This window comes from Cibotium barometz, chromosome 39 (genome assembly GCF_041138505.1).
Source record: "Cibotium barometz isolate CiBa-2024 chromosome 39, ASM4113850v1, whole genome shotgun sequence".
NCBI classification, from domain to species: Eukaryota; Viridiplantae; Streptophyta; class Polypodiopsida; order Cyatheales; family Cibotiaceae; genus Cibotium; species Cibotium barometz.
Window position 1 is genome coordinate 944,709 of NC_141084.1, and position 27,462 is coordinate 972,170.

At 45.6% G+C, this 27,462-nt stretch overlaps 1 protein-coding gene across 5 annotated transcripts in view; it reads right to left on the bottom strand.

Moving 5' to 3' along the window:
- Positions 1-26,697, bottom strand: part of LOC147615608 (uncharacterized) — a 97,840-nt gene extending 71,143 nt beyond the window's left edge. For 2 of the 5 annotated variants that reach the window (XM_086778116.1, XM_086778113.1), the window contains exons 1-2: positions 26,433-26,697; positions 26,296-26,345 (exon numbers count right to left, since the gene is read on the bottom strand). In XM_086778116.1, coding sequence (XP_086634242.1) covers positions 26,296-26,345; positions 26,433-26,638 — 256 coding nt within the window. In that variant the 5' untranslated portion in view covers positions 26,639-26,697. The remainder of the gene's footprint in view (positions 1-26,295; positions 26,346-26,432) is intronic. The other 3 variants (XM_086778112.1, XM_086778115.1, XM_086778117.1) reach the window with 3 other exon arrangements.
- Between the last annotated feature and the right edge of the window lie 765 nt (positions 26,698-27,462).

Consider the following 27,462-nt stretch of genomic DNA (forward strand, 5'->3'; position numbering starts at 1 on the left):
TACCTGGACCACAGGCTCGGAGCTCGGACGAGAGGTGTGACACTCGACAGAGCCACTGAGTTATGCAGAGCTCAACGCCCCAAACCCCATGGCCCTCACCCACGGCCACGCCACATAGGAGGATCCGGGCCATCATCTCCCATCATCACAAGACCTTCTCGCGCCAGCTCAGTTTTACCACCTTGAGCACCATCTCACTCACAACGGCCCATGAGGGATGTATTAGGGTGATATGAGAGCTCTCTCCTCATGTATAGGGCATGTAACAGTTTCTCGTAAGTAATGCAGGTATTGTTTATAGTATTCTTGTCATTGTGCTATGCTTACATTCAAGTCTAATCAAAGTGTACATTGTGTTGTGGAATGTTCAGAGGAGAATCACCACTTTAGTGTGCAAGGCAACCAACCTTGCTACACCCTTATATTATACATAGTGTTTTCTACAAGGTTTCAACCTAAAACTAAGGGCAAACCTGTTCAAATAAGACAAAACAGTTTGTCAACAAACAATTCATCCCGCACGTCCATTGGTTGCTTAGTTTTATGTGTCCCCAACTCTTTTGGGCAACATATAAACAATTCATCCAAGCAACAGCATCATCGTACATCATGCTCACACATGCTACAAGGAAGGTCACTCTCAAACTATGGTTGGTAGCCCACAGGAGTCTCGTGGCCGTTCTCAATGCTTGTCCATCCATGAGCTCGTCTAACAAGGTCCAGGAATCATACCACTTGACCACAGGGTCCAAGGATCATACCAGTTGACCCAAGGATCGAGGAATTGTACCAATTGATCCTCTACTTGGCATACATCCGGAAATAGTACCAACCTGATCTAGCACCGGAAGTAATACCACTTGTGACTCATTACCTAGGCCCCAGGAATAGTACCACTTAAACCTAGAACCACACATAGAGCCCAAGAATAGTACCTCATATAGTCTGGTGTCATATCCAAGGATTTTATTGAACAAACATAACTTTTTATTACTATAAAGCAATGTTAATACAAACGTGATCAGGGAGTAATCTAGATTCCCCCCCCCCCCACCCCCCCGTGCGGCTTCTAAACAGTTGTCCTCATGTCATGTGCACACATGTCCATGGCTCATAATCTAAGGCTAACCTTGATAGGCAACAGATAAACAGCTAGATTAGGGCTCATGCCGGAGCCAGACAAGCACAGAAAATAGTCCAAAGGACAAGGACTATCGGCGAGTTTTGGAGCGCTTCTAGAGCAGGTCAGCAACATATAGCAATATTTGGAATTTTCAGCTGGCCGACCATCGGCCAGCTTCATGGGCATGTATGGGCCTAGAAAAGGCGAAGCCCAACATTCATTTGATTCATCTCACACCTTTAAAGAGTAGGTCATAAAATAGAGTTTTGTTACTCTTTTGGGAAGGCTTGAGGCCAAAGATATTGTAACCTTTTTATACGTCTATGAATAGACTGAAAATACAGCCATCTCTCTCTCTCTCTATTAACTGTCTATGCTGATTGTTCTTGCATCACACGTTGCTATGCAGTGCTTAGGGCTGAAAGAAGACTCCCAAAGATACTGTAACCTTTATATACATATATGAATATACTGAAAATACAGCCATCTCTCTCTCTCTATTAACTGTCTATGCTGATTGTTCTTGCATCACATGTTGCTATGCAGTGCTTAGGTCTGAAAGAAGACTCCCAAAGCTTCCGCATGTGACACCTCAACCGAAAAGCCTCCAAATATGCCTCAAGGTGTTCAAGATACTCCTTGAAATAGTCCTCGTCCAACCATTTGGCATCAATAGCAAGATAGTTCTTAAACTTCATAAGGTAACGTCTTGCAAATGCCCTCCTGAAAGTATTCTCTTTATGAAACAAAATCTATTCTTGCTGTGAGACCCCTTCCAACTCATCCACCTCACGCAGATCTTTCAAAATCGAGTCCGCCTCCTCCGCCCCACATATTTCTTCAAAAGGCTTGTATGAAACGCGTTGTGGATCTTCCAATGATCCGGCAACCTCAAATGAAAAGAGTCCTCACTAATCTTTTTCGTCACCCGGAATGGTTCATAAAACCTATTGGAGAGCTTTGGATAAGCTTCTTCCTTTCTAGGTTTCTTCCTAAGTCTTGCCCTTTCAAAACAAAGTGAACCCAATCACCTTCCATAAGATCTAGATACTTTCTATGCTTGTAAACAATCGAGCAATGACTATCTACACCTTCATATAGGCATCATCCAAATCTCGAACAAATTCATCCATAGCAAGATCTCGTCTTTGATTTTGAGGATGGGTGGAACAACCACCTTACCATAAACTTACCATACGCAATCTCAAAAGGAGCTTTATCCGTAGAGGAATGCACCGCGTTGTTGTATCCAAACTCTACCAAAGGTAGATACTTTTACCATTTGCTACATATTTCTTAAGAAAATCAAGCATAGTTCAATTTGTGGCTTCACTCTACCCATCAATCTGAGGATGATAGGCCTAAGAGAAGCTCAGCTTTGTTCCCATATTGTGGAAAGGAGAAATCGAAGCGGATCTACAGGTTCTTGCCACGACTGTTGCCTCCACCCTGGTCTCCAAAATTGTTGGTAGCCACCCTACCGCCCGCAGACAACTCGGGCATCTCTTTCAGTCCAACATCATTGGCGAACCTGCAAAGATCACTGATATTCACCCTCTAGGGCATGGATACTACCAGGTGGAGTTCGACTCGCCATCAGCGTCAGACCGGATCATGACGCTGAGTCCCCTTGAACAACGTACGGCGCAGGCCTTCTTTGCACGGTGCCAACACGGCTTCAATCCTATGTCTGACCCATTGGCTAGCGTTTCGGGCTTCCCACTAACAATTTGCTTCCCAAGCCTTAGAAAGGAGTACCTTCCTCTTTTCTCCCGGTAGCCATCGGGAGACAGTGAAGTCCCCCCCCCCCCCCAAACCGGTGCCTCCGCCCTCGCGAGGGCAACTGGGATTCCATCCCTCCACATTTTTGTGGCCTCGCCAGAGTCAATACCGCATTGTATTTCTATTCCTAGCCTCCATGGCCTCCCCCCAGCTTTCCTCTCCAATGGATCTGAAAGAAAGTGAAGCAAATATAGAACACAGATGTAGGCCTAGGTACAAGACCTGTAAATGCTGGAAACTGATGTTTATTGCTGAAATCTGAGCAAGCCCGTAGGTGCTGTACATTGGTGAGAAGCAGTAGCACCTGCTAATGACCTCAACTGAATGCTAAAAAATGAGATGAATTGAGGGAAAGAGAGCCAGCCCTTATATACTCCCGTCGGCCAGTTGTAGCAGGCCGACAACATGGCAATAGCATAAAATGCCTAAAAATACCAAAAAATGGTAGAAAAATGCTGAATAATCTCTGCTAAGATATGCCAATGCAGGGCCTCATAAATGGCCAATACAAGCATGAAAAAGATGATGTAGAACCTCTGGAGATGATATAATCCAACACCTCCTCTTCAGCGCCAGAGGGGCGGTCCAATACCAGCACGCTGAAGTAACACCTCCATAGTAGCTCTCAGAAGTGGTTTGGTGAAGAGATCAACCACATTGTCCTTGGTAGAACAGTAGGCCAGTCGAAGAAGGCCCAACTCAATCCAGTCGCGTCATCATCCCCGTATCACAGGATTCTGTGCTAGAGCAATAGCACTCTGAGAATCCGAGAAAATAGTAACCGGGGAAGCGTTGGCACAGCACAAATGCTCCAGAATCTGATGAATCCAAAGTGCTTGAGTAGAGGAGAGAAGGTAGGATTTATACTCAGCCTCGGTGGAAGAAGCAGAAACAGTCCTCTGCTTTTGAGACTTCCAAGAAACCAATCCAGAACCAAGCATGAAGCAATATCCCGATGTAGACCTCCGAGTATCAATACAACTTGCCCAATCAAAATCTGTGAAGCCAACCAAATCAGCACCACAAGAGTAGGTGATGCCATAATCTGAAGTACCTCAAAGATAACGAAGAACTCTCAGAGCTGACTGCCAATGAGACCTTCGAGCAGCTAATGAGAACTGGCTGAGAACACTCATAGCATAGGAGATGTCTGGACGGGTGTTCGCAAGGTACAACAATGAGCCAACAATCTGCCGGTACTCTATGGAATCCACCAAGGGTGTATCATCCTCCTTGGATAACTTGGCATTGGGATCCATGGGACACGAGAGAGGTGTACAATCTGACAACCCATAAAGTGTGAGCAGCTTCCTCACATACTTCTGCGCTGAGAAATGAAGATACAGTCATCTTTCTGCCAAACCTCCAGCCCAAGAAAATAATGTAGAAGGCCAAGATCAGTCATCTCAAATGTCTCTGAAAGCTTGGACTGAACTTGCATGACAACCCAATATCTGAGCCAGAAAGAATGAGGTCATCAACATACAAAACAATGACACAAATATCTCCATCAGAAAGTAGCACATAGAGATTGTTGTCAACATATGCCCTCTCAAAGCCAAGAGATAACAAGAAGGCATCAATCTTCTGATACCAAGCACGGGGTGGTTGTTTGAGACCATAAAGAGCCTTTTGCAGAAGATAAACATGGGTGTCCTATCCCTGAATCACAAAACCAGGAGGCTGCTCAACATAAACTTCCTCCTCTAAATCTCCATTCAGAAAAGCGGATTTGACATCCATCTGGAACACGGGCCATCTGAAGTGTGCAGCCAGAGCCAAAACAATCCTGATGGTGGTATACCTGGCTGTAGGAGCAAATGTCTCATCAAATAGGATTATACCCACGTTTAACCACTTGAGGAGAATGATGACCTGCAAAGCCGACAGCACTGTTAGCGAAAAACGCCCCGATTTTTTGCGAAACTAATTGATTCCTTTGGTGAGGAGGGATGCCTTGATGAGCTAAAGGTGGACCTAAAAAAGTTTAGCAAATGTGTGTAAGGATTGGCAATGGTGGAAAGCTCAAGAAAAATAGGCCACAAGAAAAAGAAGTGGATAAGCTTACGATTAGTGATTTAAATATACTAAATGAGCTAAGATTAACTAAATGAAGTGACTAGGAGAATCTCAAAGGAGATAGGGAGGCTTTGATACCATGTTGAGAAACATAGGTATCTTGGACATATGCATGGATATGGTGATTAGTACTAATGCTACATTAATTTAGTGATTAAGCTAATCTAAGGTGGGTGATGCCTAAGCATAGACATGATAAACTCTTCACCTGCCTTCTGAGCATATTCTCGTGCAACAAGGTGGGCTTTGTACTTGTCCAAAGTACCATCTGCATGAAACTCGACTTTGAAAATCCATTTCACACCAATAACACGACGATGTAAAGGCCATGGTACCAAAGACCAAGTGTTATTCCTCTCAATAGAGACCATCTCTGCTTCCATGGCTTGCCGCCACTGCGGCTGTGAAAGAGTATCCTCTAGACTCTCAGGCTCATCAATCTCCTGGAGAGAACTCATGAGAGCATAATTCACTGTGTGATGAGATGTGGAAGCCCGAGATGAACGATGAGGGCCAGGGGTGGTGGTAGAGATCTGGTTATGGAGCTGTGCATCAGTGAGACCAGAATCTCTAAAGAGTTGTTGAACCCACCGAGGTAGGCCAGTCTTCCTCTCAAAGCGTGAAGAAGAAGATCCAACTACAATAGAGGACTCATCCGATGCTGTTGGAAGTGGAGATGAGGTAAGCACTGGTGAGGGTAATCCTGGAGTCAAAGCAAGACTCGTAGAGGGACTGGGAGCTGCAGAGGCTGATGCAACGAGAACGGGTGACTGTAAAGGAGCAGCTGGCACCGGGGTTGCAACAGGGGGATCACCAACCATTCCACCACTTCAGGTGTGACACTAACCTCTTCAGGAGAAGTCATATCTGTGATCACGAGGAATGAATCCTTTGAAGAAGTGGATGAATCTGTGATTGCCATGTATGCAACTTTGGCAGATCCCTCCTCTGAAACTTTGCCTTTATCTTTGATGTTGTCCTTGTCAGATGCTTTAGAAGCATCCTGGGCTTTATACTTGGCTTTTGCTGCTCGAGAATCATCAAGACAAGCAACGAGCCTCAGTATAACCTGTCCTGCCACAATAATCACATTCATTGCTTTTGTCCTTAGATTCCTTAGAATCTTGTTTACCCTTGCCTTTGCCTTTGTTTTTGTTGTTGTTGGAGTTCCCTTTTCCGCCTTTGCCTTTGCCTTTGCCCTTGTCAAAGGCAACAAAAGCAAACTTCGACTTGCCTTTTCCGCGAAGCATGCACTTGTCGTGGAGATAACTCATGACTTCCTCAAAAGGGAGGAGAGGATCACGGAAATAAATATTATCCCTGAAAGAATCAAAGGAAGCAGGCAAGTTACCAAGAAGTTTATGGATGGGATTGTTGATGGTGCTCCCGTACTCCTCAAGTTGCAGCTTTATACGGGAAAACTCTCCAATCTTCTCAATCAGGTTATCTCACTCAGTGATGGTAAGCTTCTCCAGATCTGACTCCAATTTGGCAATCTTCACTGTCGAAACTCTCCCATACCTCCTCTGTATCTCTTTCCACATCTGATGAGCATTACTCCGGGAGGAGACAAACTGTGTCTGTATGGATGGAGTCAACAATTAGAAAAATCAGCAATCTTTGCTGAAAATTCAGAAATACAACAGTCCCAAGTGTCAAATGAAGAAAACGCAGCACTCTTGAGGAAGCCTCTGCTCCCGAAAGAAAACGCAGCACCTTCTACGCTGAAATCTACAGAAAACGCCGCAAACTGTCGAAGCCTCTGCTCCAAAACAGAAAACACAGCTTTCTTCTGCTCACAGGTCTGCATTTTTCTCTGATACCATGAAAGAAAGTGAAGCAAATATAAAACACAAATGTAGGCCCAGGTACAAGACTTGTAAATGCTGGAAACTGATGTTTATTGCTGAAATCTGAGCACGAGGGAAGCCCGTACGGCGTAGGTGCTGTACAATGGTGAGAAGAGTAGTAGTTGCTAATGACCTCAACTGAATGCTGAAAAATGAGATGAATTGAGGGAAAGGGAGCCAACCCTTATATACTCCCTCAGGATGCTGGTCGGCCAGCTGTAGAGCAGGCCGACAGCATGGCAGTAGCATAAAATGCTACATAAAATGCCTAAAAATACCAAAAAATGGTAGAAAAATGCTGAATAATCTCTGCTAAGATATGCCAATGTAGGGCCTCACAAATGGCCAATACAAGCATGAAAAAGATGATGTACACCCTCTGGAGATGATATAATCCAACAGGATCCCCCTCAACAGCACCCCTCCCCAGCCTCTCCGCCCTCTCGCCACCACCTCCCCCTTCTAATTTCCCAGTCTCATCACCAACTTTACCTACCGCAATGCACTCCGCCCCTCCTTTATCATTCGAGCCCCCCCCCCCCCCCCCCCCCCCCCCCCCCCCAATCTGCCTCTCCAAAGCACTCTCATCGCCCCCCAGCAGCCCCTAACCCGGTGCGGAGACAGCCGGCACGATCAGTCCGTCGCTTGATTCACCGATTCTTTGATCCGGTAGAGATGACCATCACTGCCTCCCCAGTGAGGGCTCTCCCGCCAAAGTCCCCAGGTGGGAGCTTGTGACCGCTCCCTACAGGAGGCCTACAAATCGGAAGACAATATACACATATTTAGAACACTTAATCTAACAGATATTAATCAACGGAACAACATAAGCAACACAAATACTGGAAATACTGAAAAATACAAATGACACCAGCATTGGGGCCGAAAAGCATCCCCCCCCCCTCAATACTTATTGTATTTCTTGGAGTATTTATATTTGTACAAGTGTCACGAGCCTGAAAGGCCAAATTTCTCCACTAGGGAGTGAAAACAACCAAACAGATCTGGTTCAAGTCGATGAAGAAAGTGTTGGTCGAAGTAGCCTCAAATCACAAGCTCATTCCCACCTTCACTGGGTGCACACTTGCCTTTCACTGGCCTTCTGGGACCATGCACAAACGGGCACGCCCGTACTAACGCACGCAACAGTGTGACACCGCGGTGGGAACGTATCCCGGCTCTTCCAATTACACTTTGTACTTGGTTTTTCCTCATACCCTCTTGACCTTCATTGGCTCCTCTATAGGTGAGAGCGCAGTCAAGGCAATCATGGGAGAAACCACTTCCCAATGATCTTCTAAAGTGTATGCAACTGGAGAAGAAACTTGCCTACACAAAGCTTGAAATAACAGCATTTAACTTTAATTGTTATTTAAATTTGAGATAAAATATTGAAATAAATACCTGGCATGGATTTTAATTCATATCTCAGCAATGAAGACCATTTCCCTTTGTATTATACTCCAAATGGAAGCATTCAGCTGCTGTAAACAGAGCAACCAGCCGGTACACGGGGCAGGTACAGCAGGTACACGTCGACAGGTACAGCAAGGCAGTCAGCTCTGTTTGCAAATACAGCAGCTCCTTGGCAAGTACAGTAGGTATACGTGGAAAAGGCAGGTACAGCAACCGGTGAAGAGGCGGGTACAACAGCCAGTACAGCAGGGGCAGTAGATAGGCGGGTACAACAGCTGGTACAGTAGGGACAGTAGACAAGCGAGTACAACCAAGCGTGGAGGAGGCGTGAAGGGGCAGGTACAGCCAGGCGTGGAGAGGCGGGTACAGCAGCCGATGAAGATGGCAAGTAAATCCACCAATCCCACAAGTGGGTATTCCATGCAAGGCTTTAATTTTAAAGATTATAAAACCTTAATTCAAATTATTACTTTGGCCCCCCCTCTCAAGCAAATGTCCAGCCCCTAATTAAATTGGGTGTGAACACAATACCTTATAAATATTAAGGTTCATTCTAGTTTATGGATTTTACCAATTTTTTTTTAAAAAAAGGCCAAAATGAAAATACTTACCACCTGTTCACTTGCCACACCACCAAGTCAGCAATCAGCACTCCACGGTACACTCGGGGCGTCCCCGTCCAGTGTACTGGCACGACATAACAGGCAAACACACGCAAACAAGTCATGCAAAAACAAATTTATGCATGCAGGCATAAATGCATGTGCACAAATAATGGACGAAATCTCCCTTTCATGAAACTTGTACAAGAGGTTCCTGTCGGGCACAAAACTGGCGCGACAGATATAAATAAATATGTCCTAGTCTTCCTATGGAGTGATAGTCCCATAGGTAAAACACCATCCTGGCCATACACGGGTGGCACCAACAAGCTCCCGTCCATACAACACGAAGCTGATCACACATCGGTGGCACGGAATTGGTTCCGGTCCATGTGACGTAGCACTAGTCACACACGGGTGGAACTGATCTGGCTCTCGTCCATGTGACACCATAGACTGGCCCTTTCACATAGGACAGTGACCTGGCCCCATGTGAACATGGCACAAATCTGGCCGCTCCATGGAGTGACAGTCCCATAGAAGTGGCTCCAGAAATGGAGATGGACCAAATGGTGATAGGGCCCCAAGATCCTGGAGTTTCTTCCGATGTCTACTGACAGAAGGGACTGACATTTTTGAGGAGACAGTAGCCCCTATTCGGGTATGTGTGGTTTTTCACCACTCCATGCCCTCTACGCCAGATAATGGCGGGATGATCTTCTCTTTCCCCTTCAGTGCAGCCCTCGGGACAAAGTGGGATCCTCGTGGGCATATGCTCACTTATTGTAGTGCTACATGTGAACAGGGCTTAACCAAGGACACTTTTTCCCATGTGGTTATTTCCTTGGATATCAAGTGTGAAAGGACACTCTATCCATATAACTTTGTACTTCTATATTATATGGATGTGACTCACATGCAAGTGTTGACTTGCATTTGTGATCACCACACATGGCCCCAAAAAAAACCCCCACAAAAGATCCTCTAAAGGATCATGACCATGCAAACCTGTACACTAATAAGAAAGTCTCCTAGCCAAATAAGCATCCCAGATAAAAGCATCAAAGATGAGCCAACCGAGCCGCCGTAGACCATAACAAAATAACATCTGCATCCAGTAGCTGAGCTGAGAGAAGAGAAGAAAACTACCAAAGCAGCAAACCGCGGATACGTAGAATGTGCCCATGTATTCCAGACAAGGAATCAAAGATGAACCCATTCCGTGTAGTCCAAATATGCCAAAGTCTTGTCCATCTAAGGAAATGGAATATCACAAGGTGACTGTCCGAAGTAATGACTTGAGGACAAATCCCAAATATCCACTGATGAGCCGAAACAGTAGACCTCTCTATTGCCTCCCAAACGCGAGAGACAAAAGACCAAATCTGACGGGCCACTCGACAACTATGAACAGATGCATAACTGCTTCAGTGCATGTCGTGCAGAAGAAGCAAGAGGCCAATGTAATTTTACGACGGCTGAGCTGATCCCGTGTAGGTAACCCTCCCACCAACATCCTCCAAATGAAAACCTTACCTTGGTAAGGGAGTTTAGACTGCCAACCACGCATAAGAGTTTTCTGCCACCATGATTTAGACTTGTGCAATCCCCACACCTTATTGGCCTTGGCTGAAACCCAATGTTTCTCTGATACGAGCTTATGATAGACCTGGTTAGCTGAAAGTGATATCAAGTCACCAGATTTACATAGTGCCCAATCAAGCCAAGGCTGATTTGCAGATGGCCGAGGCAATGGAGTAAAAGGCTCAACTCCATGCATGATGTCAACCCATAGTGGCTGAAATGTCCGAGGAACCCTAAAGTGCTGTCGAATACGACGAAACAAATATGGCCTGTCACGACCAGGTATCACAGCATCTCGGATTCTAACCAAGCCTAACCTGACCATGCGGTTGAGTCGTATGCGTGAAGCATCTCTGTCTGGCCAAACAATGACACGCGACTCCACAAATGTTTCCAACTGCAAAGAGTTCAAAGTAGTCTTTCATGACCAGGATCCCACCGAGCCAATAGTAGAACTTCATGCCAAGAAAGGAGAATATGCAATAAAATGTGAGATGAGCGAATACGAACAGGATGAGCCGCATTCACAATGTTCCACCATGAAGCCTGCACACGTGTCCGTCCATGTGACAATCCCTCCAACTCAATCAAGTCACTAGCCATGAATACCCAAGGCTGCTCCTACAAACACATATCCTGAAAAAGCGCCCACCTACGCGCCACCATATGCAAGCGGACATTCAGTAAAGCAGCCCCACCCATTCTTTTGGGCGTCGTAATGTGATTCCAAGCTATCCATGTTTGACCCATAATATTTCCTTGCCTCTTCCACAGCATAAACCGAATGGGAGCAACCAAATGGAGAAGAGATTTGTGCGTCCAAGGTAGCAAAGGCAAAAAATAGGAAATCATGCTAAGAATAACAACCTGAGCTACCTTAACCCTCACGTGCATAGGCCACCCTTGAGCTTTCCAATACACAAATTTATCCGAGATCCGAGCAGAAATCCAAGCAAGAAGCGCTTGGGGGTCCACATCCACACCCACCGAATACCCAAGATGACGAACAATGTCTCCTGTATGCACCACACGGCCTTGCCACCCTAATGCCTCAAGATCAAATTCCGTGCATACAATGAGGGTTGATTTTGTTGAATTTATTTTCAGCCCAGAAGCCAATGCAAAATTATTCCAAGCTTCCATTGCTCGATCTATATTGGCTTTTTCGGCCCTGAGAAACATAAAAGTGTCATCCGCAAGGGCTTGAGCAACCAATTGCTTGCCATGAGGGAGATGCAAACCAACCACTTCACCATGCGATGTCATAGCATCTAGGCGAGATAACATAGGATGAGTGGCAATGGCAAAGAAAAGAGGGCTAAGAGGACAGCCCTGCCGGAGAGAACAGGTGAGAGAAATACCATCCGAAAGTCCTCCATTGAGCATAATCCGCGTGATAGAGCCAGAGCCAAGTAAATGCACCAAATTAGCCATTTTGGGACCAAAGCCCATGGCTGTCATTAACTGAGAAAGGAAAGACCAGCTCACATGATCAAAAGCTTTTTCAAGATCCAGCTGCACCATCACAATCTCTTGCTTCTTTGCCTTGGCATAATCCACTCCAATTTGAACATTAAGAATATTATGCAAAATATTCCTGCCATGCACAAATCCATATTGATATGGATGAATAAGAGTAGGAAGCACCTTCTGCAAGCGATTGGCAAAAATCTTTATAAAGATTTTATACATAATACCGATAAGTGAAATCGGGCGCCATTGAGCCAAAGAAGTAGGCGAAGGGACTTTGGGCAACAAACGAAGTATGCCCAACTTCCAATCGGCAGCCATATATCCCTCATCCCAAACCCTTTGACAAATAAGCGTCAAAGGCTCTGCAAGCTGATCAGCATATTTTCAAAAAAACTCATTTGTCAAACCATCCCAACCAGGGCTCTTTCCCATGGGAAGTTTGGAGAGAACAGCTTCCACTTCCCCTTGAGTAATAGGAGCATCAAGCTGAACCGCCACATCAGGGTCAACTTGATATCGTACTTCAGCAAACAATGACTCCCTTGCAACCAGGACAGCAGGCGAGACATCCTCTCGAGGGGCAAGCAAATCTTCATAAAACCTGATGCAATGCTGAATAACCTCAGAAGGTTGAGTAACAAGGTTGCCTTGGGCATCCATCAGCCTAACAATATTCTCACGCATATGTTTCTGATGTAACTTATCATAGAAGAGTTGAGATTGACAGTTAGCATCCCGCAAAGCATCAAGACGTGCAAGTAGTTTAAAGCGAACATATTGTGCTTCATGCACCCTAGATAGCTCCTTTTTCAGCCATTCTATGGCATCGACAACTTCAGCATCCATAGAGTCAATAAACATGAACGCCTGCAAGCCCTTTAAAAGCGACTCAAGAAGAGCCACATGCTGTTTTTGTATAGAGGCATTAGCAAGACCATAATGCCGCGCTAATTTCCGAGTGTTGGTAAGGAACACTGGCCAAGCATGATAATCAGCCATGGACACTCTTGTGGAGAAATGTCGTATCAACTGACGCATATAAACATCAAAAACTTCATGCTCCAAAAAAGTGTGATTTAAGCGCAAAGGCAAGCGTCCCAACAAGCCTTTATATGCATCCACAGGATGATAGACCATTTCAAACACAAGCGGCCAATGATCCGACAAAACCTGTTGCTGATCAACCATCATAGTAAGAACCTTTGGCAAAAAGAGATCTTGATGTAAAATATACATCCTATCCAATCTAGCATAAGTGCCCCGAAACTCTTGTGAGGCATAAGTGTAACCCCTTTCATCTGGATGCAACCAAGACCACATGTCTTGTTTTAGCGACCTTGCTGCAAAAGCTTCCCACGTCATTCTCTCCGGGCCATCCATTACAGAATGAGGCGACGTGGCTTGCTCCCTGGAGACACACATATTAAAGTCTCCCATCACAAAGCCAGGATGAGAGATTGAAAGAGCACACAAGTCATTCCACAGCAAACGGCGTGCACGAGCATTATTTGGAGCATACATCCCTAACAACTATAAAGGCGTATCATCCCAAACAATCTATATCACTAGAAATCTTCCATGAACATCTTGAATCACAAGAGAAGGTTGAAACTGCGAACGAACAGCAAACATAACACCTGACTGCGAAGCAGGATGTCCGCTGTAGAAAACATGAAACCCCTTATATACATAGGCTTTGCCAGCCAACTTATGCTGCTTATGTTCAACTGCACACAAAACATCCCAACCATGACAAAAAGTTGTACGCCAAAGCCTGAACTGCTTTTGGCGCGAAGAAATACCCTTTACATTCCATTGAACAATTTTCATAAGCCTTCCCAGAAAAGGAATCAACAAGGCCATGTACTAGGCCTAGGACAATCTGCCAAATCACGAACCTTTTGAAGCATTGCATTTTTAGACATGGTATTTGTGATCTCAGATTGCCCTTGGAGTTCCCGAGCACGTGCCGAAGGGTAATGACCATCCCATGGCGAGATGACCTCACCCTTCGAACCAAACACAAGAGGCAATTGTTGTTGTGCTTCTTTTGTTAGGCGACTTCTAATAGGATAGCGTTCTACTCTATCCACCCCAAGAGCCCCTGTACCCTGAGAAAGTTGGCCTCCCGGCCTCTCAATCCTGGTCTGTTGCTGGGCACCTGAACCCAAAGGGCGACGAGCATATGTATGTAAGGGCCCTTGATGAGTACGCAAAGGCCCCCGCCAAACAGCATCTGAGAAATCCCCCCGCGGGGCAACAAATCGTGTCTTTTTACCACGTACTTCCACCCATGGCTGCTCAACCTCATTCTGAACATCCACATGTACATCCATGTGCTGGGCATCATGTAAGGAGCATCATGCTCATCTTCCACGGGCAACTGCCCATCAACGATATCCTTGGTAGCAACAACTTGTTCTTTATTAGGACATTCGGAGACAAGGTGGCCCATCTCACCACATTTGAAACAGTGGCCAGCAAATGTATCCCACCTCAATTCATACATTAAAGGTTGCAGCCCAGCCATATTGACACGCAAATGTGTCGACCTAGGTCTCTCAGTATCCCACAACATGCATAGACGATTTCGGTTTCTAGATGTCATTCGAGGCACCACCAAGGCATCACCGATACCTCGCATGAGACCTGGTAAAACACGCCAAAACATTGGTGGGAATTGTTTCACTTCAACCCAAACTGGGCAAGCCTGGCGCAACATATCTTGGTACTCTGCCATAGGCTTCCACGGAACCACATGAACCAACTGCCCATCCAAAAAGAGTGGCACCTGCTCCAGGACTGCCCTACGGGCTTCCAAAGTGCGAAAAAGTATTTCATAAAAGCCTCTCGGACCATCATAAATTTCCTCAAGTGCCTCACGCGACACCAAGCGGCCCAACCATGCTCTAAGACGAGGCAACAACGGAATACGTCCAGTAAAGAAGAAGATAGCAGCAAGATCATGAAAATCTGCTAGCTGTTGTAGCAACAAAGGAGTCTCCATGCATACATCAGCCACACCACCATTATCTACTGCAGCCATTGCACGCTATTTGCCTTCACATATTCTTGCAGAAGCTCACCAGCGATCTGCAGCAAACGTGCAAACTCCGAAGAAGTTACCTGAGAACTTTCCTCTGCATTCTCTCCAACATTCACCGGAGTGTAGCTTGCATCAACATCAAGCCTTTGACGTTTTTGTTGCTCCGAGGCATCTGAAGCATAACCCACATCCTTCTCGATCATCTCCTCAATAAGATCCATGTTAAGGCTATTGGCAGCCATGCCACCAACAGCAGCAGCTGGGTCATCCAAATCCATGTACAAAAGCAAAGAAAACCCGTTCTCTCAAACCCTAATTCAGCACCTGAAAACCCTAATTCAGCACCTGCAAACCCTAATTCAGCAGTCAAAGCTAGTGTGACCAGCTTCTCCTCCAAGATGAAATGGGTCTATACTTGGCTGTTGAGCAACTTCTCTTCCTCCTTCTTCAGCATCAAGGGAAGGCTCAAAGGGCAAGCGTATCTCTGCTGAGCGGCCTGTTGATGGCGACTATCTGCTGGGCGTGACGACTGCCTGCTGATGGCGACTATCTGCTAAGGGCGACAACTGCGTACACACACGCTTCGCTGCTGAGGACGAGCGACGAGCCACACAGCTTCTTTCTCTACAGGATGGAGCTAGCTAGGTTGCATATCATGATTGTATACTCCATGCATATAGCTTTGCATTTCTCCTAGTAGTAGAGCTCCATCCCCTGCACACACAGATTCAGTTTTTTTTTTTTTGTTCAGTACTTTTTCATTTTGTTGGGATGACAGAGGATACCCCATACAGGTACTCCGATTTGTCTCATAGGCCGAGTTCGGTCTTTTGGAAGACGTTAATAAAATCTTTCTTTCTTTCTCTCTCTCTCTCTCTCTCTCTCTCTCTCTCTCTCTCTCTCTCTCTCTCTCTCTCTCTCTCTCTCTCTGTGTGAGCTTCTTCTTCCTGCATCTAACCCTAATCTGCAGGAAGCCTTGCTGTGTGTGAGTCCCCCAACAAGTGGTATCAGAGCTAGGTTGCATCCTATGCAGTTCTGTCATCATTGCATTTTTCCATCGCTGGCTGCACAATCCATCCGCCGTTACACCGTCCATCCGGCGCCTGGGAACTTCCGTCCACCTTCAATGCCGCCTGCGCTTTGCCGGGTCCGCCCACTTCAGCCACAAGATTGGGCAGCGCTAGTGGGGAGGGCTCCACCACCTCCCCTCCCACCGACGGCGCTCACACCAGAGCGAGCGACTCAGGGCGACACTCAACTTGCCGGGATTCTGTGCATGCGTCCGACGACTGTTCCTACATCCAACAACAGCCACCGACTATTCCGACATCGTCTTGTTGCTCGTCAACAACTGCCTCGCCATCTGCCATCTTCCGACCCGCCTACAGCAGCCCTCTTGCATTCGCAGCAACACGCCTGACTCGCCATCTGTCTCCTGCACGTCTGACCACCTGCAGCTCATTTTGCACGTGGTCGACCTGCAAAACACCTGATCTCTCACATTCCGTACATGGTCGCCCTGTAGCTCTGATGACTATATCCGAAATCTTCTGTACCAGCTTCCCCTCTACTCCCAGCAGCACTACAACTCCACCTAAACGTCACGTGCATCTCTCCAGGTCACTTGTAGGTAAAATAAAAATAAAAATGCTAATCTTTTGATTTTACAAATCAAATTCAATTACCTGCAGGTGCAAGCATGTGGGGATTTCTATCAACTGCCCTATGGAATTTGGGGGATTCCTCAATTTGATGCAAAACTGAAAAAATTAAACATGCTGCTTGCTTGGAATTTGCGGGTTTTCAAATTGAGGCCAATATCAGTCAATTGAGCCTCTTTCGGTTGCAGAAAATTGGGGCTTTTGTGAAAATTGGGAAATTGACTGCACATTGAAGCAATTGCAGTGCATAAAAATTGGGGCTTTTCAGTTTGGAGCATGTAATCGGGGATTACAGCGATGATTTGTCACATATGTATACACATTGAGTGTAATTGGACAATTTGGTGCAGGTTTATACTTGCTTGAAGTTGCGGCCAAAAATTTGCAGAGGACATTTGGTTGCCTGGCAGTGCACATTGGTGCTTGGTGTATTTTGTCAACATGGCTCAAAATGCTACAGATGTATTTGGTGTGCTCACCCACGAGGACAAGTTGGATGGATCAAACTACTCCCTCTGGAGTTTCATGATCCGTAATTTGTTGGTAGTAGCCAAAGGGCTTTGGGGCATCGTGTGGTGACGACACAAGGCCTCAAAGAGGAGGTGCTCAAAGAGCTCATGAAGTAGAACTTGCTCCCACACAAGAGCAGAAGAGATGGGACTCCAGGGATGCACAGGCCAGGCCATGTCCTTGATAGCCCTTTCAGTGGCCCTTTCAGTGAAAAGGTATATTATTCCACACATTCGGTCTTGTAAGACATCGAAGCTTGCATGGGACACATTGGAAGCAATGTATCAGGTACACAACGAGGCAAGAGTTGCCTACTTGAAGAGGCAATTGGATCTTCTTTCTATGGATGAGGGTGACTCCATGTCAGATCATCTCACCAAAGTGAAAGATTTGCAAGAACAATTGCTCAACATTGATGAGGTTATCCCAAACAGACAGCTGGTCACCAACACTCTTCATTCTTTACCACCTTCCTACTTGGGCTTTCACACCTCTCTCAACCTCTCTATGAGAGGAGGTGGTGATCCTGTCACTTTTGAAGAGCTAGTGGATTTACACTTGCAGGAAGAGCAAACCTATCTAGCAACCGTGGTGGAGACAAGGCATTTACAACCAAGGATAAGGGTAAAGCAAAGAGCTTTAAGCATGGGGGACAACTACTGTCCTATACCTGGCTGGCTGTATCCGCCTGCTGCAAGTACTGTACCTGCCTGCAAACTGTACCCACCTGTTGCACTGATTGTACCTTGTTGCAAGCACTGTACCTGCCTGCAAACTGTACCCACCTGTTGCACTGATTGTACCCTGCTGCAAGTACTGTACCTGCCTGCAAACTGTACCAACCTGTACCAAATCTATACCTACTGTACCAGGCTATACTTGTACCAGCCTATACCAAAGTGTACCAACCTGTACCAGATTGTATCCTGTTGTACCTGAACTGTACCTGAACTGTACCAAGCTTGTACTTACTGTACTGAGACCTGTACTTGGTACCTGAACTGTACCAAGCCTGTACTTACTGTACTAAGACCTGTACTTGCAGTATTAGGTGGATCTGACTGCATGGTGAAAAGAATGCAACTCCATTGACTCCTACTACAAACTATACCAGGTGCCTCATGTTTCTTATTTGTGTAAAATTAAAATTTGCTAAATTAAGTTCAAAGATTTCTTCAAGTTTTGTGCAGAGCAAGAACAAAGCATGTTTATGCTAACCATACTCAGGAAGCTTTCCTAGTTTGATTAGTTTTTCCCTGAGTGGCAGTGCTAACCGTGCCCTCAGAAATTTCTGAGAGCCAGTGAAGGTTAGAAACACTAGGGCATCTGGGAGCAAAGCTTATCTAGGAGAACTAGGCATAGTTCCCTCCGCGGTGTGCCCCTTTGCCTGTGCTAGTACAGGCGTGCCTGTTGGTGCACAGGCAGGTGTGCACCCACTGAAGATGGGGGTGTGCCTGTGACTTGGGACTTGTTCGAACTTCGACTCTCCAGACTTCATCGACAAGTACCCAATTGTTTGGGTTGTATTCACTCCATGTGAAATGTACATATAAATACTCCAAGAAATACAAATGCATTGAGAGGGGGGGCGGCCCTTTCCGGCCCCAGTGATGGTGTCAAGTGTTATTGGTCATTTTCAGTTTTGATGTTGCTAATAATGTCCATTGTTGATATTAGTTAAGTGATCTAAAAAAAATGTGTATTTTGTCATCTGATTTGTAGGCCTCCTGTAGGCAGCGGTTACACCCTCCCCCTGTATGAGATAGCCTTCTCACAGAGCGGCCAACCGGAGGAGAAGCATCTCTTTCCCTTATGATCACTTTTTTCCCGCCCTTATATGAAGTGAGTTTGTATTTAGCCCTTCGTGGTTGTACTTAGCCCTTTGTGGCTGTTTTTCTTTAACTAATTGAAGGATCTTTTTCCCGGAAAAAAAAACAAATAGAAAGAATTATTACAACAAAAAGGTAGTTGATAGGGCATATGCACCACTAAAGATAGAAAGAATCAACACAATATCAGCTAGCTGTAACTTGGACGAAAACTTCACAATGTGAAATTTGTATGTCCGCTAATACAGCATAAAGGTATACCTAGATGAATCCACGAACATGCCCTAGATGAATCCAAGAATTCGGCATACCATGATGTAGAAACACGTGAGAAAGAAAGATGCAAACCATATGCTCAGCTTTTATAGTCTCTCTCTAACCGGCAAAAAGTGAGCCTGTTTGCTAAACCTATCAACGATTATCCAACTAGCATAATTTTCATAGGATATAATTTTCAGCTCTCTCTCTCTCTCTCTCTCTCTCTCTCTCTCTCTCTCTCTCTCAGGTCATTATATCAGATCCACCATGATGTAACTTTTGGTCTCATAGGTCATTATGGCCTTTTGAAGACGTTAATATAACATTTCATTTCATTTCATTTCTCTCTCTCTCTCAGCTTTTCTTACACAGACATTGTATCAGATCCACCAATTGTTGTAACCTTTTTGGTCTCATAGGTCATTTTGGCCTTCTAAAGACGTTAATATATCATTTCATTTCTCTCTCTCTCTTCCACCAGACGGTAGCGCCTTCCAATAGCAGCCCAACCACCCACTCTCAGGTTCCCAAGAGTATCCATGGAGAGAGCACTTGAGATGCAAAGGGCCAGACGACCCCGAAACCGATGAGACAAAGAGCACACTCCCCTCCTCGGTCTCAGATCCAGGAGATACTCCAGAGACACCACAATACTTTCCCACCATAGGTGGATATTGAGGAGCTCTACATAGTTGTTGAGGAGGCGAGGTCTCCACTCTCCAAGATGCCACCAACCCATAAGCATCAGTCTCTCGAGTTGTATAGGCCATACCTCAGTTAGCCACTACTTACTTGTATGCAGTTGATGCTGTTAGTTTTAGGTTCTTTTTCATTTATATTACTTACCAGAATCATTGTAACCCATGGATACTTTGTAGCATATTTTTGGTCTCATAGACCCTCGTGGTCTTTTCAAGTTGTTAATATAATTTTCTTTTCTTTCTTTATTTTTCCCACTCTCTTAGGCAACAGATTGACCAAGTCAACAAAATGGGAAGGCCACTTGGGGAAACTCATGGAGGCCCTCACCCACATGGACACATACATGTTAGCACATTCATCCCCAGTTTCTGCTCATTTATGGTGCCCATTTGGTCCCTTTTTCATGGCCCTTGCTTGCGGGCTGGCCACCCCTTTTTCTAGTATTTTTCTAGGATTTTTCCCAGCCTTTCTGGCATTTTCCAGTCGGCCTTGTCCAGTACCTCCAGTCGGCCAGCTTCCCCCTACTATAAATAGTGGGTGCTGGCCTCTCATTTCTCATTCAGTCTTGTACTATTTTGCTCCCTCACTTATGAGACTACTTGTGTCTCTTGCTTGGGACTGTTTTGCTTCAGTATATTCAGCATAGTTTGCTCCATATCTCTCTCTCTCTCTTGCACTCTCTGTTCAGCACATTCTAGTGCCACTCTGCTTCCGCTCTGTGCACTCTTTCATAGTATCAGAGCTCCCGGTTTAGCAACCTCTTTGCTGCCCCAGATTCAGCACTGTTTTCAGCACCCTCCCCTCTGCGTTTTCTCTCAGATTTGCAGCCCTTTGCTGCTGCGTTTTCTGGACAGCACCTGCTGGTCTTTTCGCCTACAGATTGGCTTCATCAACACAACCATCAGGTACTTGTTGACCGGCGTTTTCTTTTCCACGTGGAGATTGGACATAGGCGGCCTGTTTTTTCAGGACAGCACCCTTCTATGTGCTGCGTTTTCCTCTCCAGTGGGCTTTCCCCTTTGCAGAGGGGGTCTGTGGTGTTTCAGGCTTTGGTGGCACTTTTGGTACCTGTGGAGGACACTTCTACTTCAGAGTTTGTGCGTTTTTCTTGAGGAGAGCCCAAGCTACTGTCCTTGTTGTTGCCTTTCCCTCTTGCACCCTCTTACAGCATATTCTCGGGTGCTGTCCGGCCTCTTAGGGCTGCGTTTTGGTGGGAGGAAAGACCCTATATCAGCATTTTCTGATTTGGACAATTTTATTTTTTGAGGGTTGGTCCTATTGATTGGATCAATGATGACAACTTCAGATTTGGCTACCGTACCACTCTCTTGTTATTTCCTTGATGAGGCAGACAAGTTGGATGGTGGTAACTTTCAGTCATGGAAGTTATAGGTTACTTCTATTCTCAGGGAGTATGGTTTGATGGAGTTTCTCTAGTACAAGAATTGGTGCTTGCCGGACCTTGCCTCTGCGGAGGATGTGTGTCGGTGGAGGAAGACTGACGGACAAATCTATGGCTTTCTCCTCTTGAATTGTCAGGATTCGGTTCTTCGACACTTCATCTATGCTCCTGATGATGCTTCTACTTTCTATGTGTGGCAGTTGCTTTGTGACCTGTATGGTGATGCCAGTGATCGGCAGATGGTTTCTACTTCTGGGTGCTATGCAGCCAGTGATCATATGGATACTTCTTTTGGAGATGTTCCTGCAGTGAAGGATAGTGGACCAGTTTTGCTCACTGCATCTGAGGAGTTTGTTTCTCCTGTTTCCCTGCCTTCAGTTTCTGTGCATACTTCTCCTTGCTAGGATGATATATCTGGAAATGTTTTTGAGAAAGATAGTGGGCTGTCTTTGCTCACAACTTCTGAGGGGGATTTTTCTCCTATTGCTTCACCTCCGATTCTTTCTTCGTCAACCAGTGACCAAGATGTGTTGCTGGTCCCTTTGCCTTCTATGGAGGAGCCTACTTCTACGCTGTGTGATGCTATTGAGGAGGCTACTACTACTTCAGTTACCACTACTGTGAATGTTCCTACTTCCCTTACTCTGTGTGAGGATTTTGGATTGTGGTCAGGTGTGTCCGTGACCGTGCCTGGGGCACAGTGGTACTTCCAGGGATTGAAGGATTGGGATTTGGATTTGGTTGGGCCTGTGGAGTCCCGACATCAGTTTTCAGAGGGGGCAATTGAGTTCTTACATCTAGCGATGCCGACCTTCAAGAAGGGTGCTATTATACAGCATTTGGCTACTCTTGGTATAGAGTTGGAGCTGAAGGACTCTATTTCTTTTGAGGGTATTATCTTCTTAGAGCTACAGGCTTCTAGGGATTCTTGTGACACTGTGTTTACATTTGGGTTTAGCACCGATATTTGGGGCAGCACGACGCAACTTACATGGTTGTTCTCTTCTAGAGGAACAGTGTACCTAACAGCTTGTTCTGTTGCTTTTGTAGCTGAACTGCTGTGGAGATTGCTTGTGGAGCTTTCCTGGTACCTGTTGTTGCTGCTTTCTTTTGTCTTTGACAGAGGACGACTTCTTCGACTTTTCGGAGTATGTTCAGCATCTGCTGTGCTGAGAGGGGGTGTTAGCACATTCATCCCCAGTTTCTGCTCATTTATGGTGCCCATTTGGTCCCTTTTGCATGGCCCTTGCTTGTGGGCTGGCCACCCCTTTTTCTAGTATTTTTCTAGGATTTTTCCCAGCCTTTCTGGCATTTTCCACTCAGCCTTGTCCAGTAGCTCCAGTCGGCCTGTTTTGCAGCTCCAGTCGCCCAGCTTCCCCCTACTATAAATAGTGGGTGCTGGCCTCTCATTTCTCATTCAGTCTTGTACATATTTTGCTCCCTCACTTATGAGACTACTTGTGTCTCTTGCTTGGGACTGTTTTGCTTCAGTATATTCAGCATAGTTTGCTCCATATCTCTCTCTCTCTTGCACTCTCTCTTCAGCACATTCTCGTGCCACTCTACTTCAGCTCTGTGCACTCTTTCAATACATTACAAACACAAAAAAACCGGGAGTCATGGCTTTGCAATCACATGATGCTTTCACAAGCAAGAGATTTTATTGTTGCAGGAGGACCACTTTGACAAACAGATTACAGATATGCAGGACCTCCACGAGGGGGAAATGGCAGACATGAAGGCCCAACACAACAAGAAACTAGCTGACCTGAATATATCGCTAGCCACAAGGGATACCTCTAAAGCCCTAGCCACTAAGTTGGCTCAGCTTGAGAGGGCAAAAGAACGATTCCAGGGGGAATTGCAGGCAGCAAAGCTAGAGATCACAGAGGCTCACCCAAAAGGTGGAAGCCACCAAATCAGAAATTACAAAGGAGTTTCACAACGAGGTAGAAACCACCAAAATCAAGGTGGAAAATGCCGGGCTGAAGGAGCTTGATGCCACCTCCAAGTGGGTGGAAGTAGCAAAGAAAGACCTTGATGAGACCTCCAAGTGGGTGGTCTCCAAGAAGTAAAAACCAGCACAGCCACATCAAAATACAATCATGATGGCTACCTTTGAAGCAGAAGAGCGAAGGGAGGGTTGAGCATAGTGGATTATTTGATGGGGTCTCCTACTCTCATGCAACACATACATGATTTCACCACCACCACCCATTCCAGCGGACCACACATACCTCACCTTCAGTATATCTTGCACATCCCCACTACCCGCCCCCGATCCCCCCTATCCACCTTCACTCGCATTCATTTCCACCATGCTCTCAATTCGATGTATGAGGATCATCTGTCTTCCATCATTTCTGATCTTGATCCTACCTTGCCCATGTCCTCCCTCACTTCACAACTATCCTCCTCCATTCACGAATCCACACTTGCCAGTTTTCATAGCACCACTTGCTCCACTGCCAAGAATCTTGTGGGATCACAGCCACAAAATGGGTGGTATGAGGAGGAATGCAAGAACACATGACTTCACCTCCGACAGGAACATGCGTGCAGTCAAATCACTGTTGTACATGAGATGGAGAGATCCTTTTGCCGCCTTACCTTCACACGCCCGATCTTCTCCATGGTACCAGCTGCCCACGCATGCCTTGCAAAAGGATATGCATCCCTAGCACGCCTGGAGAGACAGTGTTTCCAAGCTCACTTCCAAAAGCCTCGCACCAAATGTTGGTTGTTCGACACTTTGGTACGCCCCACGGCGATGTACCGTGCGACTGTTCCGGGGCCAGATCTTGGAGTGGATTATTGGCGGAGTATAGAGAGACTACAGATGATGATGCTCTCATGTATGATCTGGAGGAAGCCCTCAGTGAGCCATGAGATCATCTTAGTTGAGTTTGGAGTATCCCCTCTCGTCATAGATGCACTTTCGTACCATCACTTACATATATAGCAAGTATATTTACACTAACTACAAATCATCTCCCACGCTTGGCTCTTGAGTCCTCCATGCAAATTAGAGATTCTACATCAATTGATCTCCTATCGAGAGATCAACCGCCTTATCAGCCTCAATTTGTCAGGGCTGCACATCGGCGTCTCCACTAGAGCTCACTATGAAACTCCAATTCTACAGAGAGCATTTTTTTTCGAGATTCAAATGATGGATTTATTGTGAGTCCTAGCTGTCTCTAGTGGCACATGCGATGCGAAACGCCACTAGCCACTGGGTATATCATACCACCGTCTACGGATTGAGCCTGGTAGAGCAGATCACATCCCTCCGGAGGCACGGATATGTGGGGTATGCCTAACAAGGTAGATCGAGACGGAGGAGTATCACATGTCCACATGCCCAACTTACTATGAGTTTCGGAGAAGATTTCATTCTCTTCTGAGACGGATTCGGCCTCTCACGGGTTATGAATTATGAGGAGCAAAGATGCATGGGTCTGTAACTAGAGCTTTGCCACCATCAAGAGACCATCCTCAAATGGCACCTAGGGAGTCAGAGCCAACGAGATGCCTCTCAAACATCCATTACAAACTTCTTCAAATAGCAATCATTCTGGCTTTACAGGGTCCACGGGATCATAGAGGCCAGAGACCACACCCTACCAACTCGCATGATCTGTTGGCCCACGCACCCATGGTGTCACTAGTGAGAAAGCGCAATCTTTTTTGAGAGCCAAACACCCCCACAACCAAGGATCCAAGCCTTCCCCCTATTAGCTACAGACTTGGAACATACTCCACCACCATGGAGAGGCCACTCCATGGGCAAGGGATGCCATTGCAGCTCTACGGTCATCATGGAGGAGGATGATACTATTTGTAGATGAGATTCAAGACAAATTCCTCGAGTATCTCTCGCCATTTTGCTTCGGGATTTTCAGTACCACATGTACATCAGAGGCCCACGTAGTGGACAGATCTTCTTTTCATTTCATTTTCATTACCTTTTGTTTCCATGTTCACAATCTAGATTCTACACATGGAACTTTTGTAACACATGTTGGTCTTAGAGCCATTGGGTCTTTTGCAGGCATTAATAATCTTTCTTTCTTTCTTCCTCTCACATTCCAATATGAAATATCCTCAATGTTGGGAGGGTCTCTTGAACTATTTAGAAAATATGGATAATATAGAGGTTGTGGCTCCATGGCTTCATCTCTATAGAAAAAGGAATGAATGTATTATATCCACGACATGGATGTCCTAGGAATAAATCATTGGTCACCCTAGCGGTAAAAGACATAGTATTTGATTATTAAAGAATTGAGCAACTTGTCCCATACAAGTAGGGTTAGAATTTGATTGGTGGACCTCTACAAGAGGATCTCGATGATGAACCGTTAGTGGGACTGTTGAACCTAATTAAGGGTTCTGTATGTGGTATGTAGGGTCAATGTAGTCTAGCTTGTAAGGCAGACTAGCGACTCTTGAAAATAGTAGAGTGTACCATGCATGTATGGTGTGGCCTTGACTTTTCTATGCTCAAGGCAATGCCAAGATGTCAAACTTGTAGTTGGGTTGGTGAATTGTCAACTGATTGCCAAGTCTTATACATGTACTAGCATGTGCATTGGAAACCAGAAGAGTCACGTTATATGATACACCCTGAATAAAGGCCTCCCGGCATAGACCACCTTGTCCATCGATAACCACAACACGTGTGGGGGGTCAACTTGTCTGCTGATTGCCATGTCTTGAAAATGTGCTTGTTTGTGCATTGGAAACCGCCTTGAGCACAGAAAGTCCAAGTCAGATGATACACATTTAGTGAAAAGCCTCTCTCTCTCTCTCTCTCTCTCTCTCTCTCTCCCCTAGCTGAGTCTTGCTATACTATCTCCCGTTCATAACCACATAGTGACATATTGAATCAGCGCTCTGGCTCTCACAGCACTGTTAGCTAATAGATCTTTTTTCTCTCTCTCTAAAATGCCGCGGAGACCAGAACACCACGTACCGGCAGGTATTTTTTTCCTCGCTTTGCCATTCGATGGCTCCTCCGAGTCGCTGCGTTATGTGAAGCAAACTGCACATTATGCTTTGATGGAAGGAAGTAGGTTCAAATCTAGAAGCCATCTTAGACCCAAAATTCACCTTGTAGAAGGTGATTCAATAGAAGCATTATCGGTCTCAGCATCGGTAGTACCCAAATATTCATCGTCGTCATCTACGTCGGCTCCATCGGAATCAGAATCGCTTCCTCCTCCTTCCTCCAGTCCTGCATCGCTGGAGAGACAGATGACCTCCTCCTCAACAGGCTCTGCCTTCCGTTTACCCAACAAATGATGCGTGCTCTTCATGACTCTTGTGCTTCCTTTCGCCTGTACCACTCGAGAGAGAAAATACAATAAAATTTTGAATTTATTGAATGTTTTGGGTGTGGAGTTATAAAATTTAGGCCATTGAAGTATCAAAAGAAATCCCAATCCACTTATTGATATTGATACACGTTAACATATGTGCACATGATGATGATGTATATGGTACTAATGTGTGTCAGCTAGATCATTGTACCTTTCTTGGAGCTTATATCCCAAGCTTTCATGGCTTTCTTTATGAACCTATGGCTACTTTAGGCATTGAGGAGCAACTTGTGTGGACTCAAGCAATTGAGTCTGTGTGAGGACTCCAACCAATGAGATTTATTCTCCCACTAGATCTCTCTCTTGCATATGTTGAGAGTCGGTGAAGATACCGCTCCATCTGATCTCTGCTAAGAGCCTTTGTAAAGATGTCTACACAAAGTGATAATGAATCTCAATGTGTGAGTATAAAAAACAAGATTTCAAGCAATGGCCATGCAACTCTAGTTGTCACATTCCAACATCTAATCTCTGCTAAGAGCCTTTGTAAAGATGTCTACACAAAGTGATAATGAATTTCAATGTGTTTCGTGTGAGTATAAAAAACAAGATTTCGAGCAATGGCCATGCAACTCTAGTTGTCACATTCCAACATTGTAGGCTTCCTCTACACCACTCCCATATCATGTAGAATCCTCCTTAGCTACAATGCCTCACAAAGCATGTAACTTTGTACTCTGCCTCTGTTGATGACAGTGTAACAGTAGGTTGTTTCTTATTGATCCAAGAAATGCATACCAAACCGAGAGTCACCTGCCTAA